The sequence below is a fragment of the Octopus sinensis genome, linkage group LG2 (assembly GCF_006345805.1).
Source record: "Octopus sinensis linkage group LG2, ASM634580v1, whole genome shotgun sequence".
NCBI lineage: Eukaryota > Metazoa > Mollusca > Cephalopoda > Octopoda > Octopodidae > Octopus > Octopus sinensis.
The window spans coordinates 99,042,148-99,064,276 of NC_042998.1; the positions used below are offsets into that span (position 1 = coordinate 99,042,148).

At 34.1% G+C, this 22,129-nt stretch overlaps 1 protein-coding gene across 1 annotated transcript in view; it reads left to right on the forward strand.

Annotated features, from left to right (window-relative positions):
- LOC115208761 (chloride intracellular channel exc-4) overlaps nt 1-21,071 on the forward strand; it is a 70,197-nt gene extending 49,126 nt beyond the window's left edge. The window contains exons 2-4 of the mRNA XM_029777079.2: nt 7,110-7,451; nt 13,557-13,727; nt 19,888-21,071. Of these exons, the coding sequence (XP_029632939.1) occupies nt 7,110-7,451; nt 13,557-13,727; nt 19,888-20,388 (1,014 nt within the window). The 3' untranslated portion in view covers nt 20,389-21,071. The remainder of the gene's footprint in view (nt 1-7,109; nt 7,452-13,556; nt 13,728-19,887) is intronic.
- The last annotated feature ends 1,058 nt before the right edge of the window (nt 21,072-22,129 follow it).

Sequence of the window (22,129 nt, forward strand, 5' to 3'; positions counted from 1 at the left end):
CATAATGCTGAAAGAAAGGGTGGGGCACTAACTTCAATAGGACTTCCTATTTTGTTTTATTTTTCTTGATGATAATCTTTCAGAAGTTAGTTTATATAAGCAGTGTTGTACAGATTAGCCCTGGAGAAAATCTTATCTTGAAATGAATGACCCCAGTATTTTGTCATAATTTTTATGGAATGTTCTTTTCAAGTCACATTTAAAATTTTTACATTCTTCTTTATTATTCACTGTTGGCATTGTGAAATGGTGGTTGTGTTGCTAGTGGTGGTGGTGGTAACAAGGTGGCGTAGACATGAAATAGTTGCTAATTCAAATTAATCTGAATGCAGCTTCTCTCTCTCTCTTTCTCTCTCGCTCTCTCTCTCTCTCGCTCGCACGCGCGCACACACACACAAAAACTAAGTTTGTCAAGTGAGCAGATTCTGGAATGATATATAATCCCTAAATTAATAAGGATTGACTGAAATTTAGGATTCACCTAATTTTCGGTGTTTTTATGTATTTTTGATTTTTCTCTCTCTATTCTTACTTGAGGGTAGTATCTTCATATATCTAACACTTCTACATCCCACAGTTTCAGCTCATTTTTATATTTGTCCAGACCACTTAACTTAACAACAATTCATTTCTGATTTGTAAGTTTATCGCTACCACACAGACATATTTATGCTTGAGTTTGATAACCTGAATTACAAACGCATATCTAAATTATCTTAGTTATCTAAGTACAGTTGTTGACTGGAACAAAAGACTTAAATATAGTTTGTAAGCCTGTTTACTGCACAAACACATTGTCACTTACATGCATACATACACTACACATTCACACACACACACAAATACGTACTTTCATACTCTATACAAAAGTGTGTTTGTGTGAAAAGTAGTTTGTGTAAGAACAACTGTGCGAAAGGAGAGGTGATGAATGAATGACTCCTTTAATACACTGCACGGTCGCTTACAATAAAAGCAAAAATGGATAAATAAATGTGAGTGCCAGCAGGAAAATAAAAATGACACAACCATAGAATGTTTAAGAGAAGATTTTTTTTTAGGTGTTAATATGTGTGTGTGTCTGTGTGTGCGACATATGTACATATATAATAATAATAGACAGGCCGTCATGTATACATAATATGTATGTGTGTGAGATAAAATACAGAGCATTGAAAGAGTTTATAATAGGACGCTAGAAGAATGTTCGCACATAATGAAGATAAAATACCAGTTTGTAGTAAGGTATACAATAGTTGAAGGGCTGTAACAAGAAGTTGTGCCGAAGAAGCAGAGCCAGTTGAAGCACGTCGTGTAAGAAGTTGTGGCTACTATGCTGCTGCCGGTCACTTGATACAGGAAGATCTTGCAGGTTGTATTTGCTGTTAACCTTGGTGACGTAATTCACAAACAGTGTGGAGATAGAACCTGGTGACGGTTGCTGCGTACTTAGAGATGTGGTTGGCATCGTTAGGAAGATGGAGGCGATGGAGATGGAAGTTCTGTATGCTGCTGGACAAAGTATTGATGTTTCTCCATGTTGTTGCTGGTGTAGTCACTGGAACTGGTCAGTGGTTAGAAGGTCTAGAACCAAAGACTTCGACTCAGTGTTGGACTAGCTTTTTATAGGGACCAGTAGGCTCCAATGGAGATTTAGAAGACTGTATCACGGACCTTATCAGAAGGCTGAGATTGATTGGGTTGCACATTGGCACGTAATAGAGCAAGACAAACTGCACCAATACCAACCAATCAGAGTAGTGGACACAACAGGGTCCAAGCGTCCGAAGGCTAGCTGTTATCTGCTACCTCCATACTTATGCATATATAACAGAGAGAGAGAGAGAATTTCACTAAGCGTATGCTACATATGCATAGTATGTGCACATCTCAAAGAACTGTATATTGAAACTGCATTAAACAATACATGTGCTCAACAATACAATGTATATCCTGGTTTCCTGGTTTAGAATAAGTACACCACATTTCTGTATCATCAGAAGCATCTGAAAGAATTGGCAACACAAAGGATATCCAGCTATGAAAAACCCATCTAATCATGTCAGCAAGGAAAAGCTGTGTAAAACAATGTTAATGCATGTTGTTGGGGAAAATTGTACAAAATAACATTAAATATCTAAGGGGACAAAAACAAAAACACTACTAAAATTTAAATATCTTCAAATAACTAATGCATGTATGTATGCATTGTACAAGAGTAGCTGTGTAGTTAATTCTGCTTTGCAATCACATGGTTTCAGGTTCAGTCTCAACATGTGGCTCCTTCAGCAAGTGGTTTTTATAATCATCTGTGTGTGTGTGTGCATCTTATTTCAAATGCTTATAATTCAATCCAGCTAAAGAAACCTGAAAACCAGATGGTGGTTATGTTAAACTAGATGGTATATTAGACTTACATATATTGCTTTGTAAGTAGGAGATTCATCTTTTGCCTAAACAGAGTTAAGTAAAATTCGAAATGAACTGGGAAAAAGGTATCTATGGTGATGAATTAAAATCTCAAAGAAGTAAATACTTTTTGTGTAAATAAAAGAAAAGATGGCCACATACCTGTGTAATGGTTAACATGTCTGTCTAGCAAGAAAGGTGTGATTTAGTCACCATCAATGAAGACAACACATTCTTTCTCTCTAGAATCATGTTGTCTACAAATGTATACCCAAAAATCTCAACCCATGGAAGAAAATACACAATACACACTATTTTATCTTGTGCTTGTTTCTGTCATTAGCATATGGCCATGCTGGGACTCTGCCTTCAAATGATTTAGTTGAATAAATTGATTCCAGTACTTATTTTTAAAATTTGGTACTTATTATATTGATTTCATTGCCAAACCACTGTCAGTGATATAAACAAACCAACCCCTGTTGTCAAGTAGTGGGAGGGGAACAAGCACCCACATATACACAATGGACTTCCACACAGTTTCCATCTATTAAATTTACTCACAGGACATTGATTGACCCAGGGCTATACTAGAACTGAACTGAACCCAAAGCTACATGGTTTCAAAACAGGCTCGTAAAATAGCTCAATGATCAATAGTTTGGATTTGAACAAATTTCTAGAGAATGTAAAATAATCACTTGGTGATTATTTCTAGATTTAAGAATTCTCTGAAATATGCCATTAAAGAAAAAGCGATCTGATTATTTTGAGACAAGAGGACTCATTTTCACCTCAATAGACACTCTGTTTTGTGTAGGATGTTGTTGAATATTAGTTGTGTGTGTGCGCAAAGCATTAAAAAGTGCTCAGTGTAGTCATTTCTCTTATCAGGCAGGTGCTGTAAGTATTCCAGGTAGACAGTATAGTGTTTGTCAAGTAAATTATCTACAAATGTGTAGAAATATTTTAACAAAAAAAAAAAAAATTATATATATATAATATACACATTCATCGTTATCATCATAATTTTCTTTTTTCATGGTGACATGGATTAGACTGGTCATTTTGTTTTACACTTAGATGCCCTTCCTAACACAACCTTTTAGTTGCCTCTTACAACAGGCATTATTACCCTTTTATACATTCATATGAAATAAAAATATATATATGGAGAGAAAGGTGCATCATCATCATCATGTTTACATTCACTTATCCATGCTGGAGTGGGTTGGACAAACTTCTTGATGTAATGTTTTGCGATTGGATGCTTTTCTTAAAAGCACTTTTAATTACCTCTCTACTAAGACTATTAATCTTTTAATTACTTACATGAAATATACTGCCTCTAGAAATTAGTTCATATACCAGAAGCAAACATGAATTTCATGTATTAAATTTCTATTTTTTATAATTATTTCAAAATCATTTAGTTTTTATATGTAATAATTGATATTTATAGTTTTAATCTATGTAAGGAGACCCTATTTTGCCTATCCAGAGGGTATGTGTTTCATATTTTTAGTACCTGTTGTTAAACCTATAACATGTTTTCATGTTGGTGTCATGATACTTGGACAGTGATCTTAAGAATTTTAGGCATGGGTACACTAGGCAGTTTTTCAGGGCCCCTCAGATTTGGGTGCCCAATTTTAATCTATGTATATGCTGTGGCTTATTGTCAATAAATAGTATAGAGCCTAATGCCTGGAACCCACAGTAACTGCATATTTATGTAAAAACAAGGCACAGATACTTAACATTGTGTGTGTAACTGGTAGAGTAATAACTGTTGGAATAAAAATAATGTTAATTAGACTGTGAAGGAAATAGAAATCCTGTCTCTGCTAATATATATGAACTCAATTTGTATATGTAAAAGCTTTGATTATTGCTACTTTCTGGATGATAAAATTACTCTTTCAATCTATATTTTCTCTGTGATCTTTTGCTGACCTTAAATTGAGAAAGGTTCAATGTAATGAGGTAGTCTTTGTGGGCAATGATCTATCTTAAGTTATGAAATTGATACATCAGAAGCTAGCTATGTTGGTCCTGGGGTCTTTAACCCTGAGAAGTCTTGGTGGAAGTAATGTGTCAAAAGTTGTCATAAAATATCTCTCAACTCATTAATTCTTAATCCATGTCTTAATATCATTTGTATCATTGTCCTTTGATGCTGTAAGTATTCTAGGTAGACAGTATAGTGTTTGTCAAGTAAATTATCTACAAATGTGTAGAAATATTTTAACAACAAAAAATAAATATTACATATATAATATACACATTCATTGTTATCATTATAATTTTCTTTTTTCATGGTGACATGGATTAGACTGGTCATTTTGTTTTACACTGATAAGAACAGGTGTCTTTTTCAATCCCAAAAGTTTATATATTACACATTTCCTCTGCCCAACAATAAGTTCCACAACCTTTGAAACTTTAAGTAGCACAGAATCTGAATCAAACTGTTTTGATTTATATATATATCCTTCTGCAGCTATTTATTTCTTTACAAGGTGCAGATATACTTTACCATAACTTGCGGTATTTGTATTTTTTAATTCTAACCTCCTTGTAACCATATTTTATTCATTAGCATATCAAATGTCATTCAAGAAAACCCATTGGCCTCCTATAGAAAGTTTCTTAATGCAATTTTACACTGATTTTTCTTTTCCATATTTTACAGTAACTAACTATCTAACTCTGCTAGATAGTGACTATGAACTCAAGTTCTTTATCTCTGAAACTGATTACATTCCTAGCTCATATCCTTCCGAGGGCAACTTTTTCTTTCATTTTATTGAAATCAATAAAGAAAGTCAAGTACTGGAGTCAATTTGATATTTCTATAAAAGCAACTTAGATGTGAATGCAATTGTAATAGATTTTTTTCCTGACCCATATCCATACAGATATTATCTATTCTACTGCAATTCAAACTAAATATTCAAGTAATTTTCTTCCTCTACAGGCAGGGATTCCTGCATTGACAGTCAACTATGTTCTTTCTCATTGATAAATAAAAACAAAGCAAAATCAGGAGAATTACTGATTAATAAACCTTCATATGTAGCTCAGTCATTGTGACAGTAAGGATTGGGAAATTCAATTGTGTTGTAGTTATTTTTATTTTATTCATGAGCTGTTCTGAATTGATTGATATTCAGTATGCTGAACATGCAAATTTTTTGAATTCCTCCAAAGTTCAAGTTGTTGTTTAGTCCCAGGTCATCCCTGATCAAACAAACTTAAAATATAAGGTGTTTCAGTCATAACCAGATGTGATTTAAAGATCCTCATCATTTAACATCTGTTGTCCATGCTGGTGAGAGTTGGACAATTTGACCAGGGCTGGTAAGCTGAGGGGCTGCACCAGACTCCATTCTGATTTGGCATGGTTTCTATGGCCAGATGCCCTTCCTAACGCTAACCATTCCAAGAGCATAATGGGTACTTTTATGTGCCAGTTACGTGATACTAGTATTAGTCACATTGCCCAGTGCATAAATAGTGCTTTTTGCATACTGCTAGCACAAGTGGCTGTTCCATGGCACCAGCATCAGCCACATTGCCTCCATGAGGGCCAATGCTCAAATGGTGCTTTTTATGTTCCACTGGCACAGAGGCCAAGTTACTATGTAAAAGTTCCTTGATGATAGTTGTCACCCAGCCTATTTTCCCTCTATTTAGATACAGATTATTTCTGTAGAACCATACAAAAATAAATTGGTCTAAAGATGTTTTATTGTGTATAGATGTGTTTGTTTATACATGCCTAAACATAGTCTCTGTATGTGTATAAGCATGTATAAATGCAGACATACACAAGGTAGTGAATTATCAGCCTTTAGAACATTGACTCTGTGCTCTTTGTTCAAATTCTGCCGAGATCACCTTTGCCTTTCATCCTTTCAAGATGGATAAAAAGAGTACCAATTCAGAGCAGTGGGTTTGAAAAACTGTTAATGCATCAAATGAAACACTTTGCAGTGGCTGTTAAAGCACTTGTGCCAAGCTATATCAGCCCTAAAGTGTTGACCTTTTGCTTGGACAATGTACAGTGTCATAGAGAGGAAATATTTGCATGCACAGGCAACTGCCTGCCTTCCACACAAAAAGAAAGAAAAAAAACTTTGCTAGGCTTGTGTATTTTGGTGTAGATAACTGTTTTTATGCTTACAGTAATTTATAAAATTATTATTTTATATTTTATCAAAGTATTGAACTAAATGGCTTAAAGACATATATAATGATCCCTCCAAAATTACTCATTAGTTGCATTTATTCTTTTATGTGTTCCAGCTCTAAAGCTATGGCGATACTGGAGCACTGCTGGTAGAATTATCTTTAAACGCACACATATATTGTTATGTATGTGTATGTGTGTACATATATATGTATAAACATTCATGATTACATAGAAATCTTTGTTGACAGAGAAAAGCAAAAACTGGGAAAATGTTTAAGATCTAAAATAATGACTTATTGTGGAATGAATGAATTTGGCAGCAGTATGTCAACCACAAAAATTGTGTTAGTGCATACATGATAACTAATATCAAATGGGTATTATTCAAAAATGCAGTTTAGTAAAATGCTTTGTTTTTATGTCATTATATAATTTTTGCAGGTGATTAATCTATAACAAATTAGGATTATTTTAATGTTGCTTGTTTTCATTTTGTTTTTTCTAGGCCTCTGTACTTGACAAGACTAGCAAAGGAGCCTGTCCTTTATGTCAACAATGGTATATGGTTGCGTATATTCTGGCAGAAAACAAACTTGCCAGTTTCAAAGTCATCACAGTACCTGACAGTAATCCCCCTAAAATTCTTCGAGAAAAAAGTTCTAGTGGCCTTTTTCCAGTTGTGATTGGTGTCACTGGTGCAACACAGGATGGTGCCTCTGTACAGGGATTGGTTGCTGACGAAAGTTGTGAACTTGAACAGTTCTTCCAGATGTTCAAGTGCCCATTACTGAAGATGGATTCTTCTGAGCAGATTGTTGCTCTTAACATATTTCTCGACCTCAATACAGTAAGTTTGCAAATCTTGTTTTCTGCTGTTTCATATATATTTGTTGCCTAGAACTTTGAAGCAATTCCTTTCACATTTTGTTGCCTCACATAATTCTAATAATTTGCAGTTATAGATATTTGGGGATATATTTAAAAGTATATCCCCAAATATCTATAAGTGCAAATAATCCTGCCACTTCAAATTAAATTGCAACATTGAACTTCTATTGTGTACTACAACAAGTATACTTGTGCATAGCAGACATTTAGAGGGGAAGTCCATTTTCTGGTTCCAACAAAGAAACCTAACTTTTATGATACAATCTTGGCTGTGTTGGCAATAATATTAAATGTGAATAGTTATGTGATATAATAAGCATTACTAATCTTTCCAGTTGACAAATTGTTCGTTATTTACAAGACTGAGTTTAAATTCTGTTTTAGCCAATTTATCTTTTCTGTATTAGTCAAGATTTGAAGAGCTGGAATTCAGTGATATAGGCTCATCTCCTAAAACTGAGCCTATATCATTAAATCTGTTCCAGCTTAGTTAAGAATCATAGTTAGTCAATAGCTTTGTTGCTCTTACTATAAACAAATATGTTGAGAAAATAAGTAACCACTGTAAACCTTAGGAATAATATAGTTGGGGATTTCCTAAGTTTGCAGTATTAAGTTAAGAACCTACCATGTGTATAACTGAAGAAATCTCTCTGTTAGATTGGTCACCCCTCTCTATACGCAGGACATTCCTTCAGTAGTACACTGTGAGACAGTGGTCTTTTGGACTCCTGTTTTACCACAATGTTACTGAACATAAACTCTGAACTATTGAGAGAATGAATACTGTACTACAATGTCTTTCATATTTATGAAAGATGAAAAGAATATTTACTGTGTATATGCTAGTCCTGTTAAATATCAGTTATAAACTTGTGTTGAAATAATCAGCTTACAATGTGTATCTAAAGTCAAAAGAAGTTCAGAAAGATGAAATGTATTGAAATGATACAGCTTTCAAATTGTCTGATGATATATGCCTCAAAACCTCTCCCAAACAAGAAAATCTTTGAACAATAATACTGCCAATAAAGACAATTGTACAATATCAAGTTTTTTAATAGTGCTAACAATAAACCACTATGAACTTTTAAACAAGTGTAACCTTAGAAAAATGAAGGACAGCTCAGAATAATAAGGCCACAAGATATAGAAGATTCATAAGTCAACAAGCATATCAAACATCAAACATATTTCCCTCAGCTGCTAAATAGATATCACTATGGCAGTAACATGCAATCTAACAATGTCAACAAGTATACTTATTATAGAGCACGTACATACTCACTCATTAAATAAATGAAATAGCCACAACTTTACTTTATATATTAAATATCATTATGCCATGTAATGGAAGCAGGTTGATGTAACAAAGATTTCAATGTTTACAACAGTGTTCCACAACTGTGAATCCAAAGTTTGTTTTGAGAAGGTCATAAAGTATATTAAATTTTGTTTTTAACTTTTTAGAAAAGAAGAAACATTGTTCTACATTTAGTTAAATTGGGAGGAGGCTAACATACATAATGTAGTGAGCAAAAAAATTAAAATTACTCCCATTCATCATCATCATTGTCATTTAACGTCCGCCTTCCATGCTGGCATGGATTGGACGGTTTGACAGAAGGTTGCACCAGGCTCTAATCTGATCATTGTAGAGAGAATTAGATTTTATAATTAATGTCAAGAGAGTAAAGGAGACAAGTCTAAAGTCCAATTTCAGCAACTAGATGGTGGGTATGTACTGTGGAGAGTGATCTTTGTCAAGTAGCATGACAATTTTGGATGTATTTCAGTCTAATTAAACCTTTTCAGTGAAGCATTATCTAATCCGTATTTACCAGATATTAGGTGACTGACAGATTAAACATGTCCAATATAAAATATTCACAGGTTAGGCAAATTTTTTAAACGGCACAATTTCCCCAGGATGCCTTCTGTAGAGGTACATATCTTCAAGAGGAGGTTTCATGTTATATACTAAGGTTACAACAGACATTATATGAAATCTTTTCATTTTAGAATAATTATACAGATTTAATAAGCAGAACACTATAATATATTGACAGATACTTATATTGTATTATAAGAAACTAAGAAAGAAATTCAATGATAAAAACAATAATTAATTTAAGATAATCATTCTACAATTTATCATTTATTTTCTTTGCCTTACTTCCATTTAGTGTCAACAGGAAAAATTGTATTGATGCACCACTATCACAACTGTAATCATGGTGTAACTAATGATATGTATTAAATTAATATAGTCTAATTAGTGAAGTAAGTGCTAACATACTTAAATGTGGCAAGCAAGGTTAATTTAATTACAAAACTATATCCATATTGAGGAGAGATATGAATAGTTTAAACAATGCTTTAACAAAACTATAAAATATATTCATGTGTGGGCTGTTGTTTTACTCAAAATGGAATATATTTTATTTAGCTATCTCTCCTCTCTTTTTCACATCTACCTCCTTTCTTTATTTACTTTTAAGTTCAAGCTGCACCTTAAATACAGCAAATGTTTTTAGCTGTGTTAGAGTGGTTTTAGTCTTAAGGATTGTGTTGTCTTGAATTGACCCACTATAGGATAATCTGTTTCTGACAGCTATTGTCTGTAATGTCTCTTATCTTCATACTTGACTGTGTTGCTTGACAGTTTATGGTGTTAATCTTAGTATTAAATTTCAAACATAGAGTTGGTGAGAGACAGGAGTGCTGAGTGTTGTAAGATATATATATGTATGTGTGTGTGTGTATATATATATATATATATATATATATATATATATAAGATTTCAAATTTATTGTTGTTGCTTTATACAAGGGTTCTTGAGCTACATGTAAAACCATTATAGCCTTTCAACACACCTCAGATTTCTTCAAAGAAGGTCCCTGCCTAAAAGGTTAGAATCCACCCCCCATCACAGCATTCAAACTTTTTCTTTTTTATATCTTTTTATCATTTTACTTGTTTCAGTCAATGGACTATAGCCATGCTATGGCCTTGAAGCATCTAGTCAAACAAATCAAACCCAGTACCTTTTTTTTTTTACTGTCTAGTACTTATTCTATCAATCTCATTTTGCTGAACAGGTTTGTTAATGAGAGACCAACACTGGTTGTCAAGTGACAGTGGGGGACAAGCACCTCACACACACACACATGCACATAATATAGAAAGGGCTTCTCTCAGTTTCCATCTACCAGATCCACTCATGAGGTTTTGGTTTGCCCAGGGTAGAAGAGATTTACCCAAGGTACCATGTCATGCAACTGAACCTAGAACAATGGAACCATATTGCTGGAAAGCAAATTTCTTACTACACAACCATGCTTGCATCTATGTTTGGATAAAGAATTTAATTTATCTTAATATCAACAGAAGATCTGTAGCAACTGGATTATTCTTATACATGAGGTGTTGTCAAAATGTTTCAGGACTAGTTTAATAAAAAAAATAACTTATTTACCTAAATTTTAAAATCAACTCCTTTGAAACAGACACCTTGCACAGCAATACACTGGTCCCAGCATTCTTGACACTTTTGGAATCTGGCCTGGAAGTCATTTTCCATAAGCAAGTTGGGAACCTTCTGTGATTCACTCTGGATCTCAACAGCAGTGTTAAAAAGTGACCTTTGAGCTGCATTTTCATCTTGGGGAAGAAACGGAAGTTTGCAGGTACTATGTTTTTGACAAGAAACTCACAAGTGAGGTGAGCTTGGTGATAAGTTGCATTGTCATCATAAAAATCCAATTCTTTGCGCTCCACAGATCTGGTCGCTTACACCAAATTCACTCTCTTAAATGCTTCAAAATGTCACAGTAGAAGTCTCGATTGATGGTCTGGCCTTGGGGGACAAATTTTTGATGCACAATACCACATTTCCGGGGGTGATGCTCATGACGGATCTTCCAGATTGCTCATTGTCTTCCAGGAATGTCCTTCCATTTTTGACGTGCCCATGTCACTCAAAACATTGCGTATGACCAATTGCCTCCTTGCTATAAGTTTGCCAAAGCGTGCTTAATGTCTCTGTAACAGACTTCCCCCAGTTTCATGTTGACTCTTTGTTCCTGTCAATGACAAAATCACAGACAATAGCATACATGTGATCACAAAAACACAAATTTCACTGCTAGCTCTTACTGCACATACAACTGTGCTGCCATCTGTTGGCACATTACAAAACTAGTCCAGGAACTTTGATACCACCTCGTTTACAATTAGTTGAAGTAGTTAAATTACTAGCATATCTGCTGCTAAGTTGTGAGTTCAAACCTACTGCAAACATTTCATTGTTGTTTAGCCTCAAGTCAGCCTTAAGCAGATCCTTTGAAAAACATTCCAGCTATAACCATTTTGTCTTTTTTATTTGTTTTCTATGCATGTTGGTTATCTGGTGATACTGTCCATTAGGTATACTTTAAAGATTAGTGTAATTTGAGAATGGTTTTTCACTTATTTGTCACGGGTTGAGTGGGTCACAGACTCCCTTGCATTATTGGGCAAAATAGTTTGTTCTACATTGCCTCGGTTCACTTTGCCGTCAGTAATAATTACCAGATAATTTAGGAAAATTGTTCATTTATATATTTCCTATTCATAGGAAGATTTGTTTTTTTTTCCATTTAACATCATGAAGCAAGAGTGAAGCATTAATCCTTAAAAGGCTCTTGAAAATTAGAAGGCATTCATTACATTTTAAAGTAGTTGATCTGATTGACACAATCTTTCATCTACTTATCCCTCGACCATTCCTATCGATACACACCTAGTTTCTTAATGAATTAAGCTTGATATCACATGTAAGAATTACTTCTGTGCTTGAGAATGAGTAAGATAAAGTCGAACTCTGAACAAAAGTTATTGTTTAGAGAAGACAGGTTGGAGTCTGGTGCATCCCCCCAGCTTGCCAGTCCTCAGTCAAACCATCCAACCCATGCCAGCAATGGAATGTCGATGTTAAACAACAACAGTGATAATTATGAAAACTGCAAAGTGAAATTTTATAATCATTAGTAACAACAACCAGTGTGTTTTTAATCTAAAGATATAGCTAAAAGAAAGAAGAAAAAAAATACTTGAATCAAGATGTAACATGCATTCTGTCTGTTGCCAAGGCTACAGGCAGTAGCCTGCAGTTATCTGCCACAGACATGTAGTTGTTTAGTTCATATATATTTTTCATTTTGAATCTGTTGTTTTGTGTGTGTGTTACTGTGTAAAGATAGTAAATCAACAGACATAATAGTGTTGGGCTAACTATCTAATATTATTTACTTTCAAATCAGTGTTTTCATCCCAGAGTTAATCATTTCCCCATTTGATTAAAGATTGGGTGACTTGTCAAAATTGACTAACAGCAGAGAAGACATGGAAACTCCCCCCCCCCCAAACAAAAAAGCAAGAGCCTTCTCATTCTCTGCCTAGACTTTTGTGATCATAATTTAGAACAGAAATTTGTAAAGCGTTCATATATAATCTTGTACTACTCAATCAAAGTCTTAACAATTTTGTTCCTTTTTTTATGAAGGGCTGAAATTATTTTGTTTGGCTTTGTGAGCTTAGTTCATTTAAAGTTGTTTATGCTTGCATGAATTGGACAGGGGCTTACTTGAGGTAACACTTTACAGCCAGATTCCTTGCCTGTTTACCAACTGTTAACTGGTTTTTAAGTAAGAGTTATTTTATTCCACTGGTTTTTGACAGTGCAGAATGGGCAGTTATAGTGTCAACAGTGAATGTAAGCATCATATCATTGTTTATCTTAGGCTATGATAAAGTGCAGAATATCTACATTTACATATATACACTCTGTATGCACATTTACATATATACACATAAATTTCTCTCACAGTGCATTGGCCCAATGTAGCAAGATAAAACTCAAAACTGTAGTGTTACAAAGCAACTATAAATATATATTATGTTTCTGCCTATAATCATCCTTGCATCAATGAAATTATATTAATAGTTTTGAATATTAATTTTGTAATAAAAGTTGCTGCCTCTGACTAATGATTTATTTATTTTTTTCTTTTTAACTTCTAGACCTTCAACAGATTCCTATCAACTGATTCAGATAGAAGACTGAATGAGATAATGAGTAACTTAAATAACCATCTGAAAGAGAATGAAACCAAGTTTATGATTGGCGATGAATTGACATATGTGGATTGTGTTTTGTTGCCACGTTTACAACATGTCAGAGTGGCTGGCAGTGTGAGATTTTTGTTTACAATTTTCTTTTAAAATGTTGTTTCATACTTTTTAAATATCTTAATCAGAGAAAGGCACAGTATCATAGGCATTTGTAGGAATACAAAGACTGCTGAGGATGGTGGTGGGAGGGGAGGATTAGTAAACCCATGGGTTACTGTAGCAAGATGTAATACATCAAGCTCTGTAGCTCTCAGGTCAGGAATCATATCCAACTCCTTGTGACATAGTAGACTTCTCTAAAAGCACTCATGGACCAGTTGTTGTGGTAAACCAGATGATGGATTACTTAAACCATTCCCTTCCTATAGAGCATCAGCCATCAACAACTTTTCTCCACTAATCCTAACTCTTAGGTTGGCTCCCTTCCCTCTTGTAGCTTCATTTTAGATTATGCTGCAGTGTCTTCCCTTCCCAGATCTTGTTGGTTTTTGTCATTTATGCTTCCATAACTTCATTTTTCCTAGGTAGGGCTGTTGGCCCTACACAAACCCATTTTTACCTCTAGGAGCATTTTTGTGTCAAATGAAGGATTAGAGTGTGACAGGGAGGCTGAAACATGTTTGTGGTCCATATTAGCCTGGCCCCTATTCTTTGACTTGTTCAGCAAGGGAGAACTTACACTCTGCTGGCATAGCTCTCCAGGGTGATCAAGGCACACAACCTACTACACTGCAACAAGGACTGGACTTTGCAAACCAGATGATGAATTAGGTTTACCAAGCTTTCTGTTTCAAAAGTGATAACATCTGGATCATTTATACCAGTTTACATTTCTAAGTTTGGAAATAAAACTGTGTTAATAATTTTGCCTTTGCCAAATCCTTTGTGTTCATGCTTTGAATCTTGTCAAACTCTGAAGTCTATTGTCATTGTTGGACCAATTCATTTCAAAAATGTTTTGCTCAAAAAGTGGTTCTGTTGGTTCAGTCCTGCAGTTATGCTAGAGATCCTTTCTGGATATCATCAAAGGTAAAATAGACAGCTGAAAATTTAGATAAATTAGTACAATGAAATCAATTCTTGTATCAATGTCTGGTCCTCATATGCATGTTGTATGTCATTGGTATTACGAGTTTAATAACCTTCATGTCAAGTTCCTGTAATTTGCCAATATGGTTGGATACTATTTGTGACTATGTGGATTCACCTGTTAGAGCCAGCTCAGCTCATTCTGGATGAATACTAGTGCATGTAAATATTTCTAAGTTTGATTTAGTCTGCAAAATGCATGTTGTTTCTTCATAATTTTCTATACTTTTGTGAGCTGGTTTTATGAATTATTGATTTTATGGGATAACTATGTATTGTATAGTATTCTATTTATGGGGTTGTGTTTGTGAACAAATTGATATATTTATTTAACATATTTTTCAGAACCTCCTTTCTCATTGTTTTTTTTTCTTTCTGTTTTTCCATATTTGTTTTATATTTTTCTCTTCACACCATATTTCTTCATTCAGTATTTGAAATTTCTTTAGTCTACAATAGCAAAAGATGCCTGACATCAGAAAACTTTGAACAACATAACCTTTGATACAAGCAAATATTTTAAGTTTCAAACAAAACTGGTTCCAAAATTCTTCAGCAGTGTATACTTATTCATGAGTAATTGTCCAAATAACTTGTTTTCTATATGTTGCTTTCTTTGCTTTTCTGTTTTTCCTTTATAAGCACCATGCTTCTCTTTCTTACTTTCTCTCTCTCTCCCTCACTTCCCCTCTCCCACTCTCTCCTGCCTATTCTCTTGTAACAAAATGCAACAGAAACAAAACCTAGTATTAATTTTATATAGTTGTTGAAAGGTTATGAGCATTGCTTCTCAGACTAAATTACTATTAAAAATTTTCTTACTTAGTCACTAGATATTTGAACAATAAAATATTTAACTTTACGGTAAAGTCTCAAAAACCTCCTAATCTTCATTTTTACATCTGCTTTTCCATGCTAGCTTTGATTGGACAGGTGGGTCTTACAGTGTCTATCATACTACAGGTCTACATTAGGACTAATGGGTCTTCTTTACTTGGTATAAGTTTTGATTAAGAATTACCACTCTTCTAGACAAGTTGCCTGTGTTGTAGTTTGTGCAGAGTTGAAATATTTTTATCTCTTCTCATAATTTGACAATTCAAATTGCGCCAGCTGATCTTTGATATAAAAGCAACATGAGAAACTCAAGATTCAACTATGTTTAGAATTTAAAATATCTCTGAAACCCCAAAATCTCATTAGAACCATTACTTAGTTACATGGTACTAAGTGAATGAGGATGAAATCTTCCACTGGATATGACAGTCTTGTTTTTACGTTTCTTTATACTTAAAACCTAAATCTATTCAAAATTTAAAGATCTTTTACTGTTTCGAATAATATTTGAAATAGATACAATTTTGTGATTTCATTAAATGTCTTCTCTGAGAAATATCTCTTTTTAGCTTCTCTTACCTTTTTGCTACACTACGTTTAATTTGTGGTCCCATCTTCCCTGAAAAATACTAGGTGGAATCAAAGAGGAAAAATATCTAAAATTTTAGACTTCACACATAACTAATCAGCTTTTATAAACTATATTAGAGCAAGTGCTTGCAATTATAAGGTCATGAGTTCGATTCTGGGATCAGATTATGTGTTGTCTCTTTGAACAGGGTACTTCATTTCACAGTGCTCCAGTCTACTCAGATGGAAATAAATACCTGTGTAGTGCTGGTGCAACCCTTTCACAACATCTTGGATCTTCTGCTTTGTCAAAAGCAAGCGGGTCAAGAGAGTGTATATTTTATTTATGACTAATCAAGCATTTAAAACAATTAGCCAAACTATGGTACATGCTACCAAGTCATACTTACTTGCAAGTGATGACTATAGGATTTTGCTGCTGCGGCCTACTACATGTTTATAGTTATCCCTACCTACAAATTAAGATCAGACTTTTGTTCCCCTAAACGTCTAAATTACCTTTGAGATCATTTAAAAAAAATTATCTCCTTTTTTCTTTGATAGTCATCAACAATTACATCTAGGTTTTTGTTTTCTTTGTCCAACTATAAGGGAAATTTTAATTAAGAATTTGTCTGCATATAATATTAAGTACACCATGCCTTAACTTGTGTGCCCTGCTACAATGTTGTTCTAAATGTAACATAACTTCATGTAGGTTTATCTGCCAGGCTTGTAACAACAGCTTAAGCCTGTAGATATATTATTCCTGTCTTTCAGGTTCCTTCAAAGTTTAATCATTAAGATCTATATCTAAGCCTGATAATTGTTACTGACAAGATATATCCCCTCCCAACGTTGCCTGTACAAAAGACATGCTCCATAGTAAATTAAAATAGCTTTAACTGAAATCAAAATCAAATTGGAGAATTCTATAGAAGTCATATATTGATGATTTCCTATTCAAAGGTTTCTACTACTTCGTTTTGTAAACATTTTTTTCAATAAAATTAGCAGTTAAAAAACACTTTTCTTCTATTTATGTTTTTTCACAAATTTAACATAGAACTGCTTTAAGTTTAAATTGCTTTCACTTAGCTATTAGCCCACCAGTTTTGTTAGGAGAAAAACGAGACTCGTTTTTATTAAGAATTTCATACTTTTTGTTGTATATTGAGATTTAGTTATTTTTTTATAGACTCTTAAATATCGAAAGACTTAGTGAAGGCGGGGGTTGTAAGAGGCAAACTTCCCTAGATTTCTCACTTGATGTTATGCCATATCCTTTCTCTTTAGAACTACATTTATAGAGATGTCATGAAGAGAAGAAATATTAATCAAAATATAGTCAGAAAGATTAGAACCAATTAAGGTTTCATTGAAATAAACTAAGTTTGTCAAAAACAAAAAATAAGAAAAGCATACTTGATTCCATGACTTCATTGAAAAAATAGAAACTATTACATTCATAAGCTAAAGCTGAAAACAGAAATATTGCTTTACTAACTACTAATGAAAGATATTGCATATGAATGGAGAGAGAGTGAGAGAGTGGTCTTGTCAGTTAGAACTACTGAACTGGTTTTCTTTTTCAAAGTCAGTTGAGTTCATTTGTTACTAATACTCTTGAGGACATCTATTATTTACTTTATATCCCATTTTGTTAACAATAGTATCATTGGTTACTAGTTTTCAACAGGCCAATCACTGGTTCATTGTGCTTCTGATAGCGTGAGTGATAAGGGTGTGTCCAACTTAATGCAAAAAACTTTGTTCAGAAATCACAAGTTATTTTTTTCAGTTTTTCTTACTGATCTTTATATCTTATCATCATCATCATCATCGTTTGACGTCCGCTTTCCATGCTAGCATGGGTTGGACGGTTTAACTGGGGTTTGGGAAGCCAGAAGGCTTCACCAGCCCCATTCTGATCTGGCAGTGTTTGTACAGCTGGATGCCCTTCCTAACGCCAACCACTCCGTGAGTGTAGTGGGTGCTTTTTACGTGCCACCGGCACAGGTGCCAGACGAGGCTGGCAAACGGCCACGATCGGATGGTGCTTTTTACATGCCACCGGCATGATGAAAGATACATGCATGTTCATGCACATATCATTCGCATAATCCCCAACTACCAACTTCTACTTATAAAGTATTGGTCAACTTCAGGATGTAGAAGAAAACATTCAACATGCTGTGCTTGAGAACACTTGTCATGTGAAATAAAACCATAGTTGTGGCTGTATATACCAGTGTCATGTAAATGGCTTCTGTGGAATCATAGTTGTGGCTGTTACTGACACCTATACCAGTGGCATGTAAAAAAGCACCCATTACATTCTCGGAGTGGTTAAGTGTTAGGAAAGGCATCCAGCCATAGAAATCATACCAAATCAGTCTGAAACCTGGTGCAGCCCTCAGTGACATAATTGATGTAGAGCTTTTTCTTCTGAAGGTTATATGAAGTCCCTTTTCTTTACATTAACTCGTTTTATATATCAATAAAAAGAACAAGTACAAAAGAAAGCATTCCTAAGAAAATATTGCATAAAAACAAAAGCATGAATAGCTAACAGGATGTTACATTGTCATGGCAATTTCGGATTATGACTCTGGAATGATTTGCAGTTTGTGCTGAAAAGAAGCAGCTGTTACCAATGTTGTTTCTCCACTGAGATTACCTTAGTAATGTCCATTTCTTTTAACACACACAAAAAAAAAAATATCTATAAAGTAAAAGTTTAGTAGGTTGGAACACAAGGATATCACTGACTGGAGGGTTTTATGCATTTAGATTCAAACCTTATTCTGATTTCACTTCTTACTAGATAGAAATAACATTGATTATTAAAGCTCTGGAATTGATATATCTATTTCTTTACTACCCACAAGGGGCTAAACACAGAGAGAACAAATGGATTAAGTCGATTATATCGACTCCAGTGCGTAACTGGTACTTATTTAATCGACCCCGAAAGGATGAAAGGCAAAGTTGACCTCGGCGGAATTTGAACTCAGAACACAACGGCAGACGAAATACAGCTACGTATTTCGCCCGGCGTGCTAACGTTTCTGCCAGCTCGCTGCCTTAATTGATATATCATTACAATATATCTGAGTTAATCCAGTCGATTATATCCTTCCCTTTCAGAAAGTATCTTTGTGCACCCTAAATAAAAATTTTTTTAAAGCATTGATCTATGCACAAACACAGTTGTAAGATCTCATTTCATCTTCTTCACTCACTTATTCCTGGGAGGATTATGGGAGCCAAGAGTCCTGAAGCACATCTTCCAACAGATCCTGTCAGAAGCAACCATTTCCAACTGATCCAGATGGATTCCTAAGTGAGACCAACTCAGCTCATGGACATTATCCAACCATCTTGTTTGCAGACTGCACCTGCCAATTGGTTTTGCCAATAAAATCTGTCTAGTAACAGTTGGAAGATATTCAGATAAATATTCTGCATCATGTCTTCCAAAAATTTAACAAATAAATAAATAAATTTTACAAGTAATGCAACTATATTAATCTAGCTTGTGTTTGATAAAAAGTAGTTAACACTTTTAGAAAGACCTTTATTTTTTTATTATTTAGAGCTTAGATTACTTGGAAAGAACATATATGACTAAAAAGCAGGTTCTAGCTATTAACCTATTAGCCTTTTTGCTTGAATTTAATTTGATGTTTTCATTTTATCATCAATGAAAATCTCTTTGCAGATACTGAAAAATTATGATATCCCACGCACCATGATTTATTTGTGGAAATATCTTCGAAATGGTTACGAGGCTGAGGCCTTCTTTAATACCTGTCCAACAGATCCGGTCATTATCAGTCATTATCAGAAAAAAGTTGCTTTCCGAGGGAGAGAAGCTAGTCTTATGAAAGAGACAACAACACTTACAATCCCAAATGATATTATATTGGACACGAAATCAGAAATGGAAGAAGTGGATGACGTAGAAGTACAGGACGTAGAAGTACAGGATGTGGTAAATAATGTCGATGAATTGTCAGAGATGACCTCAAACATTTCTGTTGAAAATGGCAATGGAGCTGTTGATTACAATTATGACACAGGTGAGGTGAATGTTGTTAGTGATAATACAACTGAGGTCATCGTACATGAGGTTCATGAAGATACTCCAGATACAGTAATTGTAACATCTGATTTGGGCAACTCAAACCATAATGACAGTGATGAGAATCCAACTGACTAATGGAACCATTCTTCACTTTGATTGAGTTTTTTTTTGTTTAATTTTTAATTATTGTTATTTATATATTTACAGATTTTCTTATTGAATTTTTTTTTTTCATTTAATGATTAAATCAACTTAAAGAGAAGAATAGAGTTGTACAGCTTTCTTTTTATTTTTTATCCTACTTCTTATGGATAAAATAGCAACTGACACTCTGTCTTCCCTTTGAGCTATTGTATCTAATAGCAGGTTATGCCCTGTGCTCACTTTGTAAGAATGATTATTCACCTATACATACATATACTCACGCACACCAATATATATGAGGTCAATCTCTTCTGTAAAAATTAAACTAGTTAATGCTGTTGATTTATGTCCTATAATTTTTATTTTGTATTTTTGTTTCAATCCTTCGAGAAAAAATTGAAAAACAAAATTTTAAAATTAGAAATAACAAAAATGAGGTGAAAGATGACACTAACATAATTTTATTTTTTTATAATTTCTAGTTTATTTAGTATATTGTTTCCAAATCAAGAGAAGCCATAGCATACACTGAAAGAAATATAGAAAAACTGCTATGCCTTAGTTATATTATGGCTGTATCATATATTTTGGCTTCCTTATGATTTAATGTAATATCTTGGTGGAATTCTGTTTGATTTGTAAAGAAATAAAGATTAAAAAATTATCCTACCATTTGCTGTATTTCATTTTACTGTTTTAAAGAATGTATTGTTTTCTTGCTTTCCATTTCTTTTAACTAGTTGTTATTTGTTTTCCTTTTGGTCCTTTTTTTTTCTTTTTACATAGGAATGGGCTGTGATCATGACCTTTGGTAGACTGGTAGATCAGTGGGTTTGATGTTACTAATGTTCCATTTGAACTGTAAAAAGTTGACAGCTGCAGGCAAAATCTATGCAACAAGAGAATTCCAAGGTGGAAGGATGGCAATATTCTAAAGAGGAATGGCTGGGCAAACACAATAGCTTGGGGAAGTGGGTAAGTTATGGGTAAGCCAGAGAGAAGTGAGTTAGAAGTACTTGAGTGGAGGTGACACAAAACCAGAGGCCACTATAGTGGTAGTAGAAGAGACAGCATGTCTACATCAGAGGTTAGTATCATGGGGAGGGACTTCATATCAATCTATTGAGTGTTCTTTCTTTTGATAAATTGTCTAGGATAACTGTTTGTGTAGTAGTTTAGATACTTGAATAGGTTTGAATGAAAGCTTGAAAAAAAATCTTTAAGAGACAGGCTTGAAACTATTCATGAGCAAGGCTAAGCTATTACGACAAGAGCCAAGCTTTATAAACTTCTCTTGTTCTGTATAAAGTGGAATGAACAAGGTTTGTAATATAGGTCTGGAGGGTTAGGTACAGTGACAGAATGTAGTTGATATAATCTTTACCATCACTCTCACTTTAACATCCATTTGTCCATGCTGGTATGGGTTGGCTGGTTTGATGTCACTGTATATCTCTTCGTTTTCACATTGCATGAATTTCTCTATAAGGTGTATCTGACCTTATCAGTTCTTTGGTCTACCTTTATCGTTGTCACCTTGCACTATCAATTTATGATACTTTTTCACTCACATCTACTTTCCACTCTCTGCTTTAGATGTTCATACCACTTCTGTAACATTTCCTCGACACACACATGCACAAACTTTTATTCTGAAGGGAAAAGTAATGCCCAACATCCTTTGTAGTCCATTGAAAACTAGTAAGATAAATGGAGTTAATGTTACTCTAGA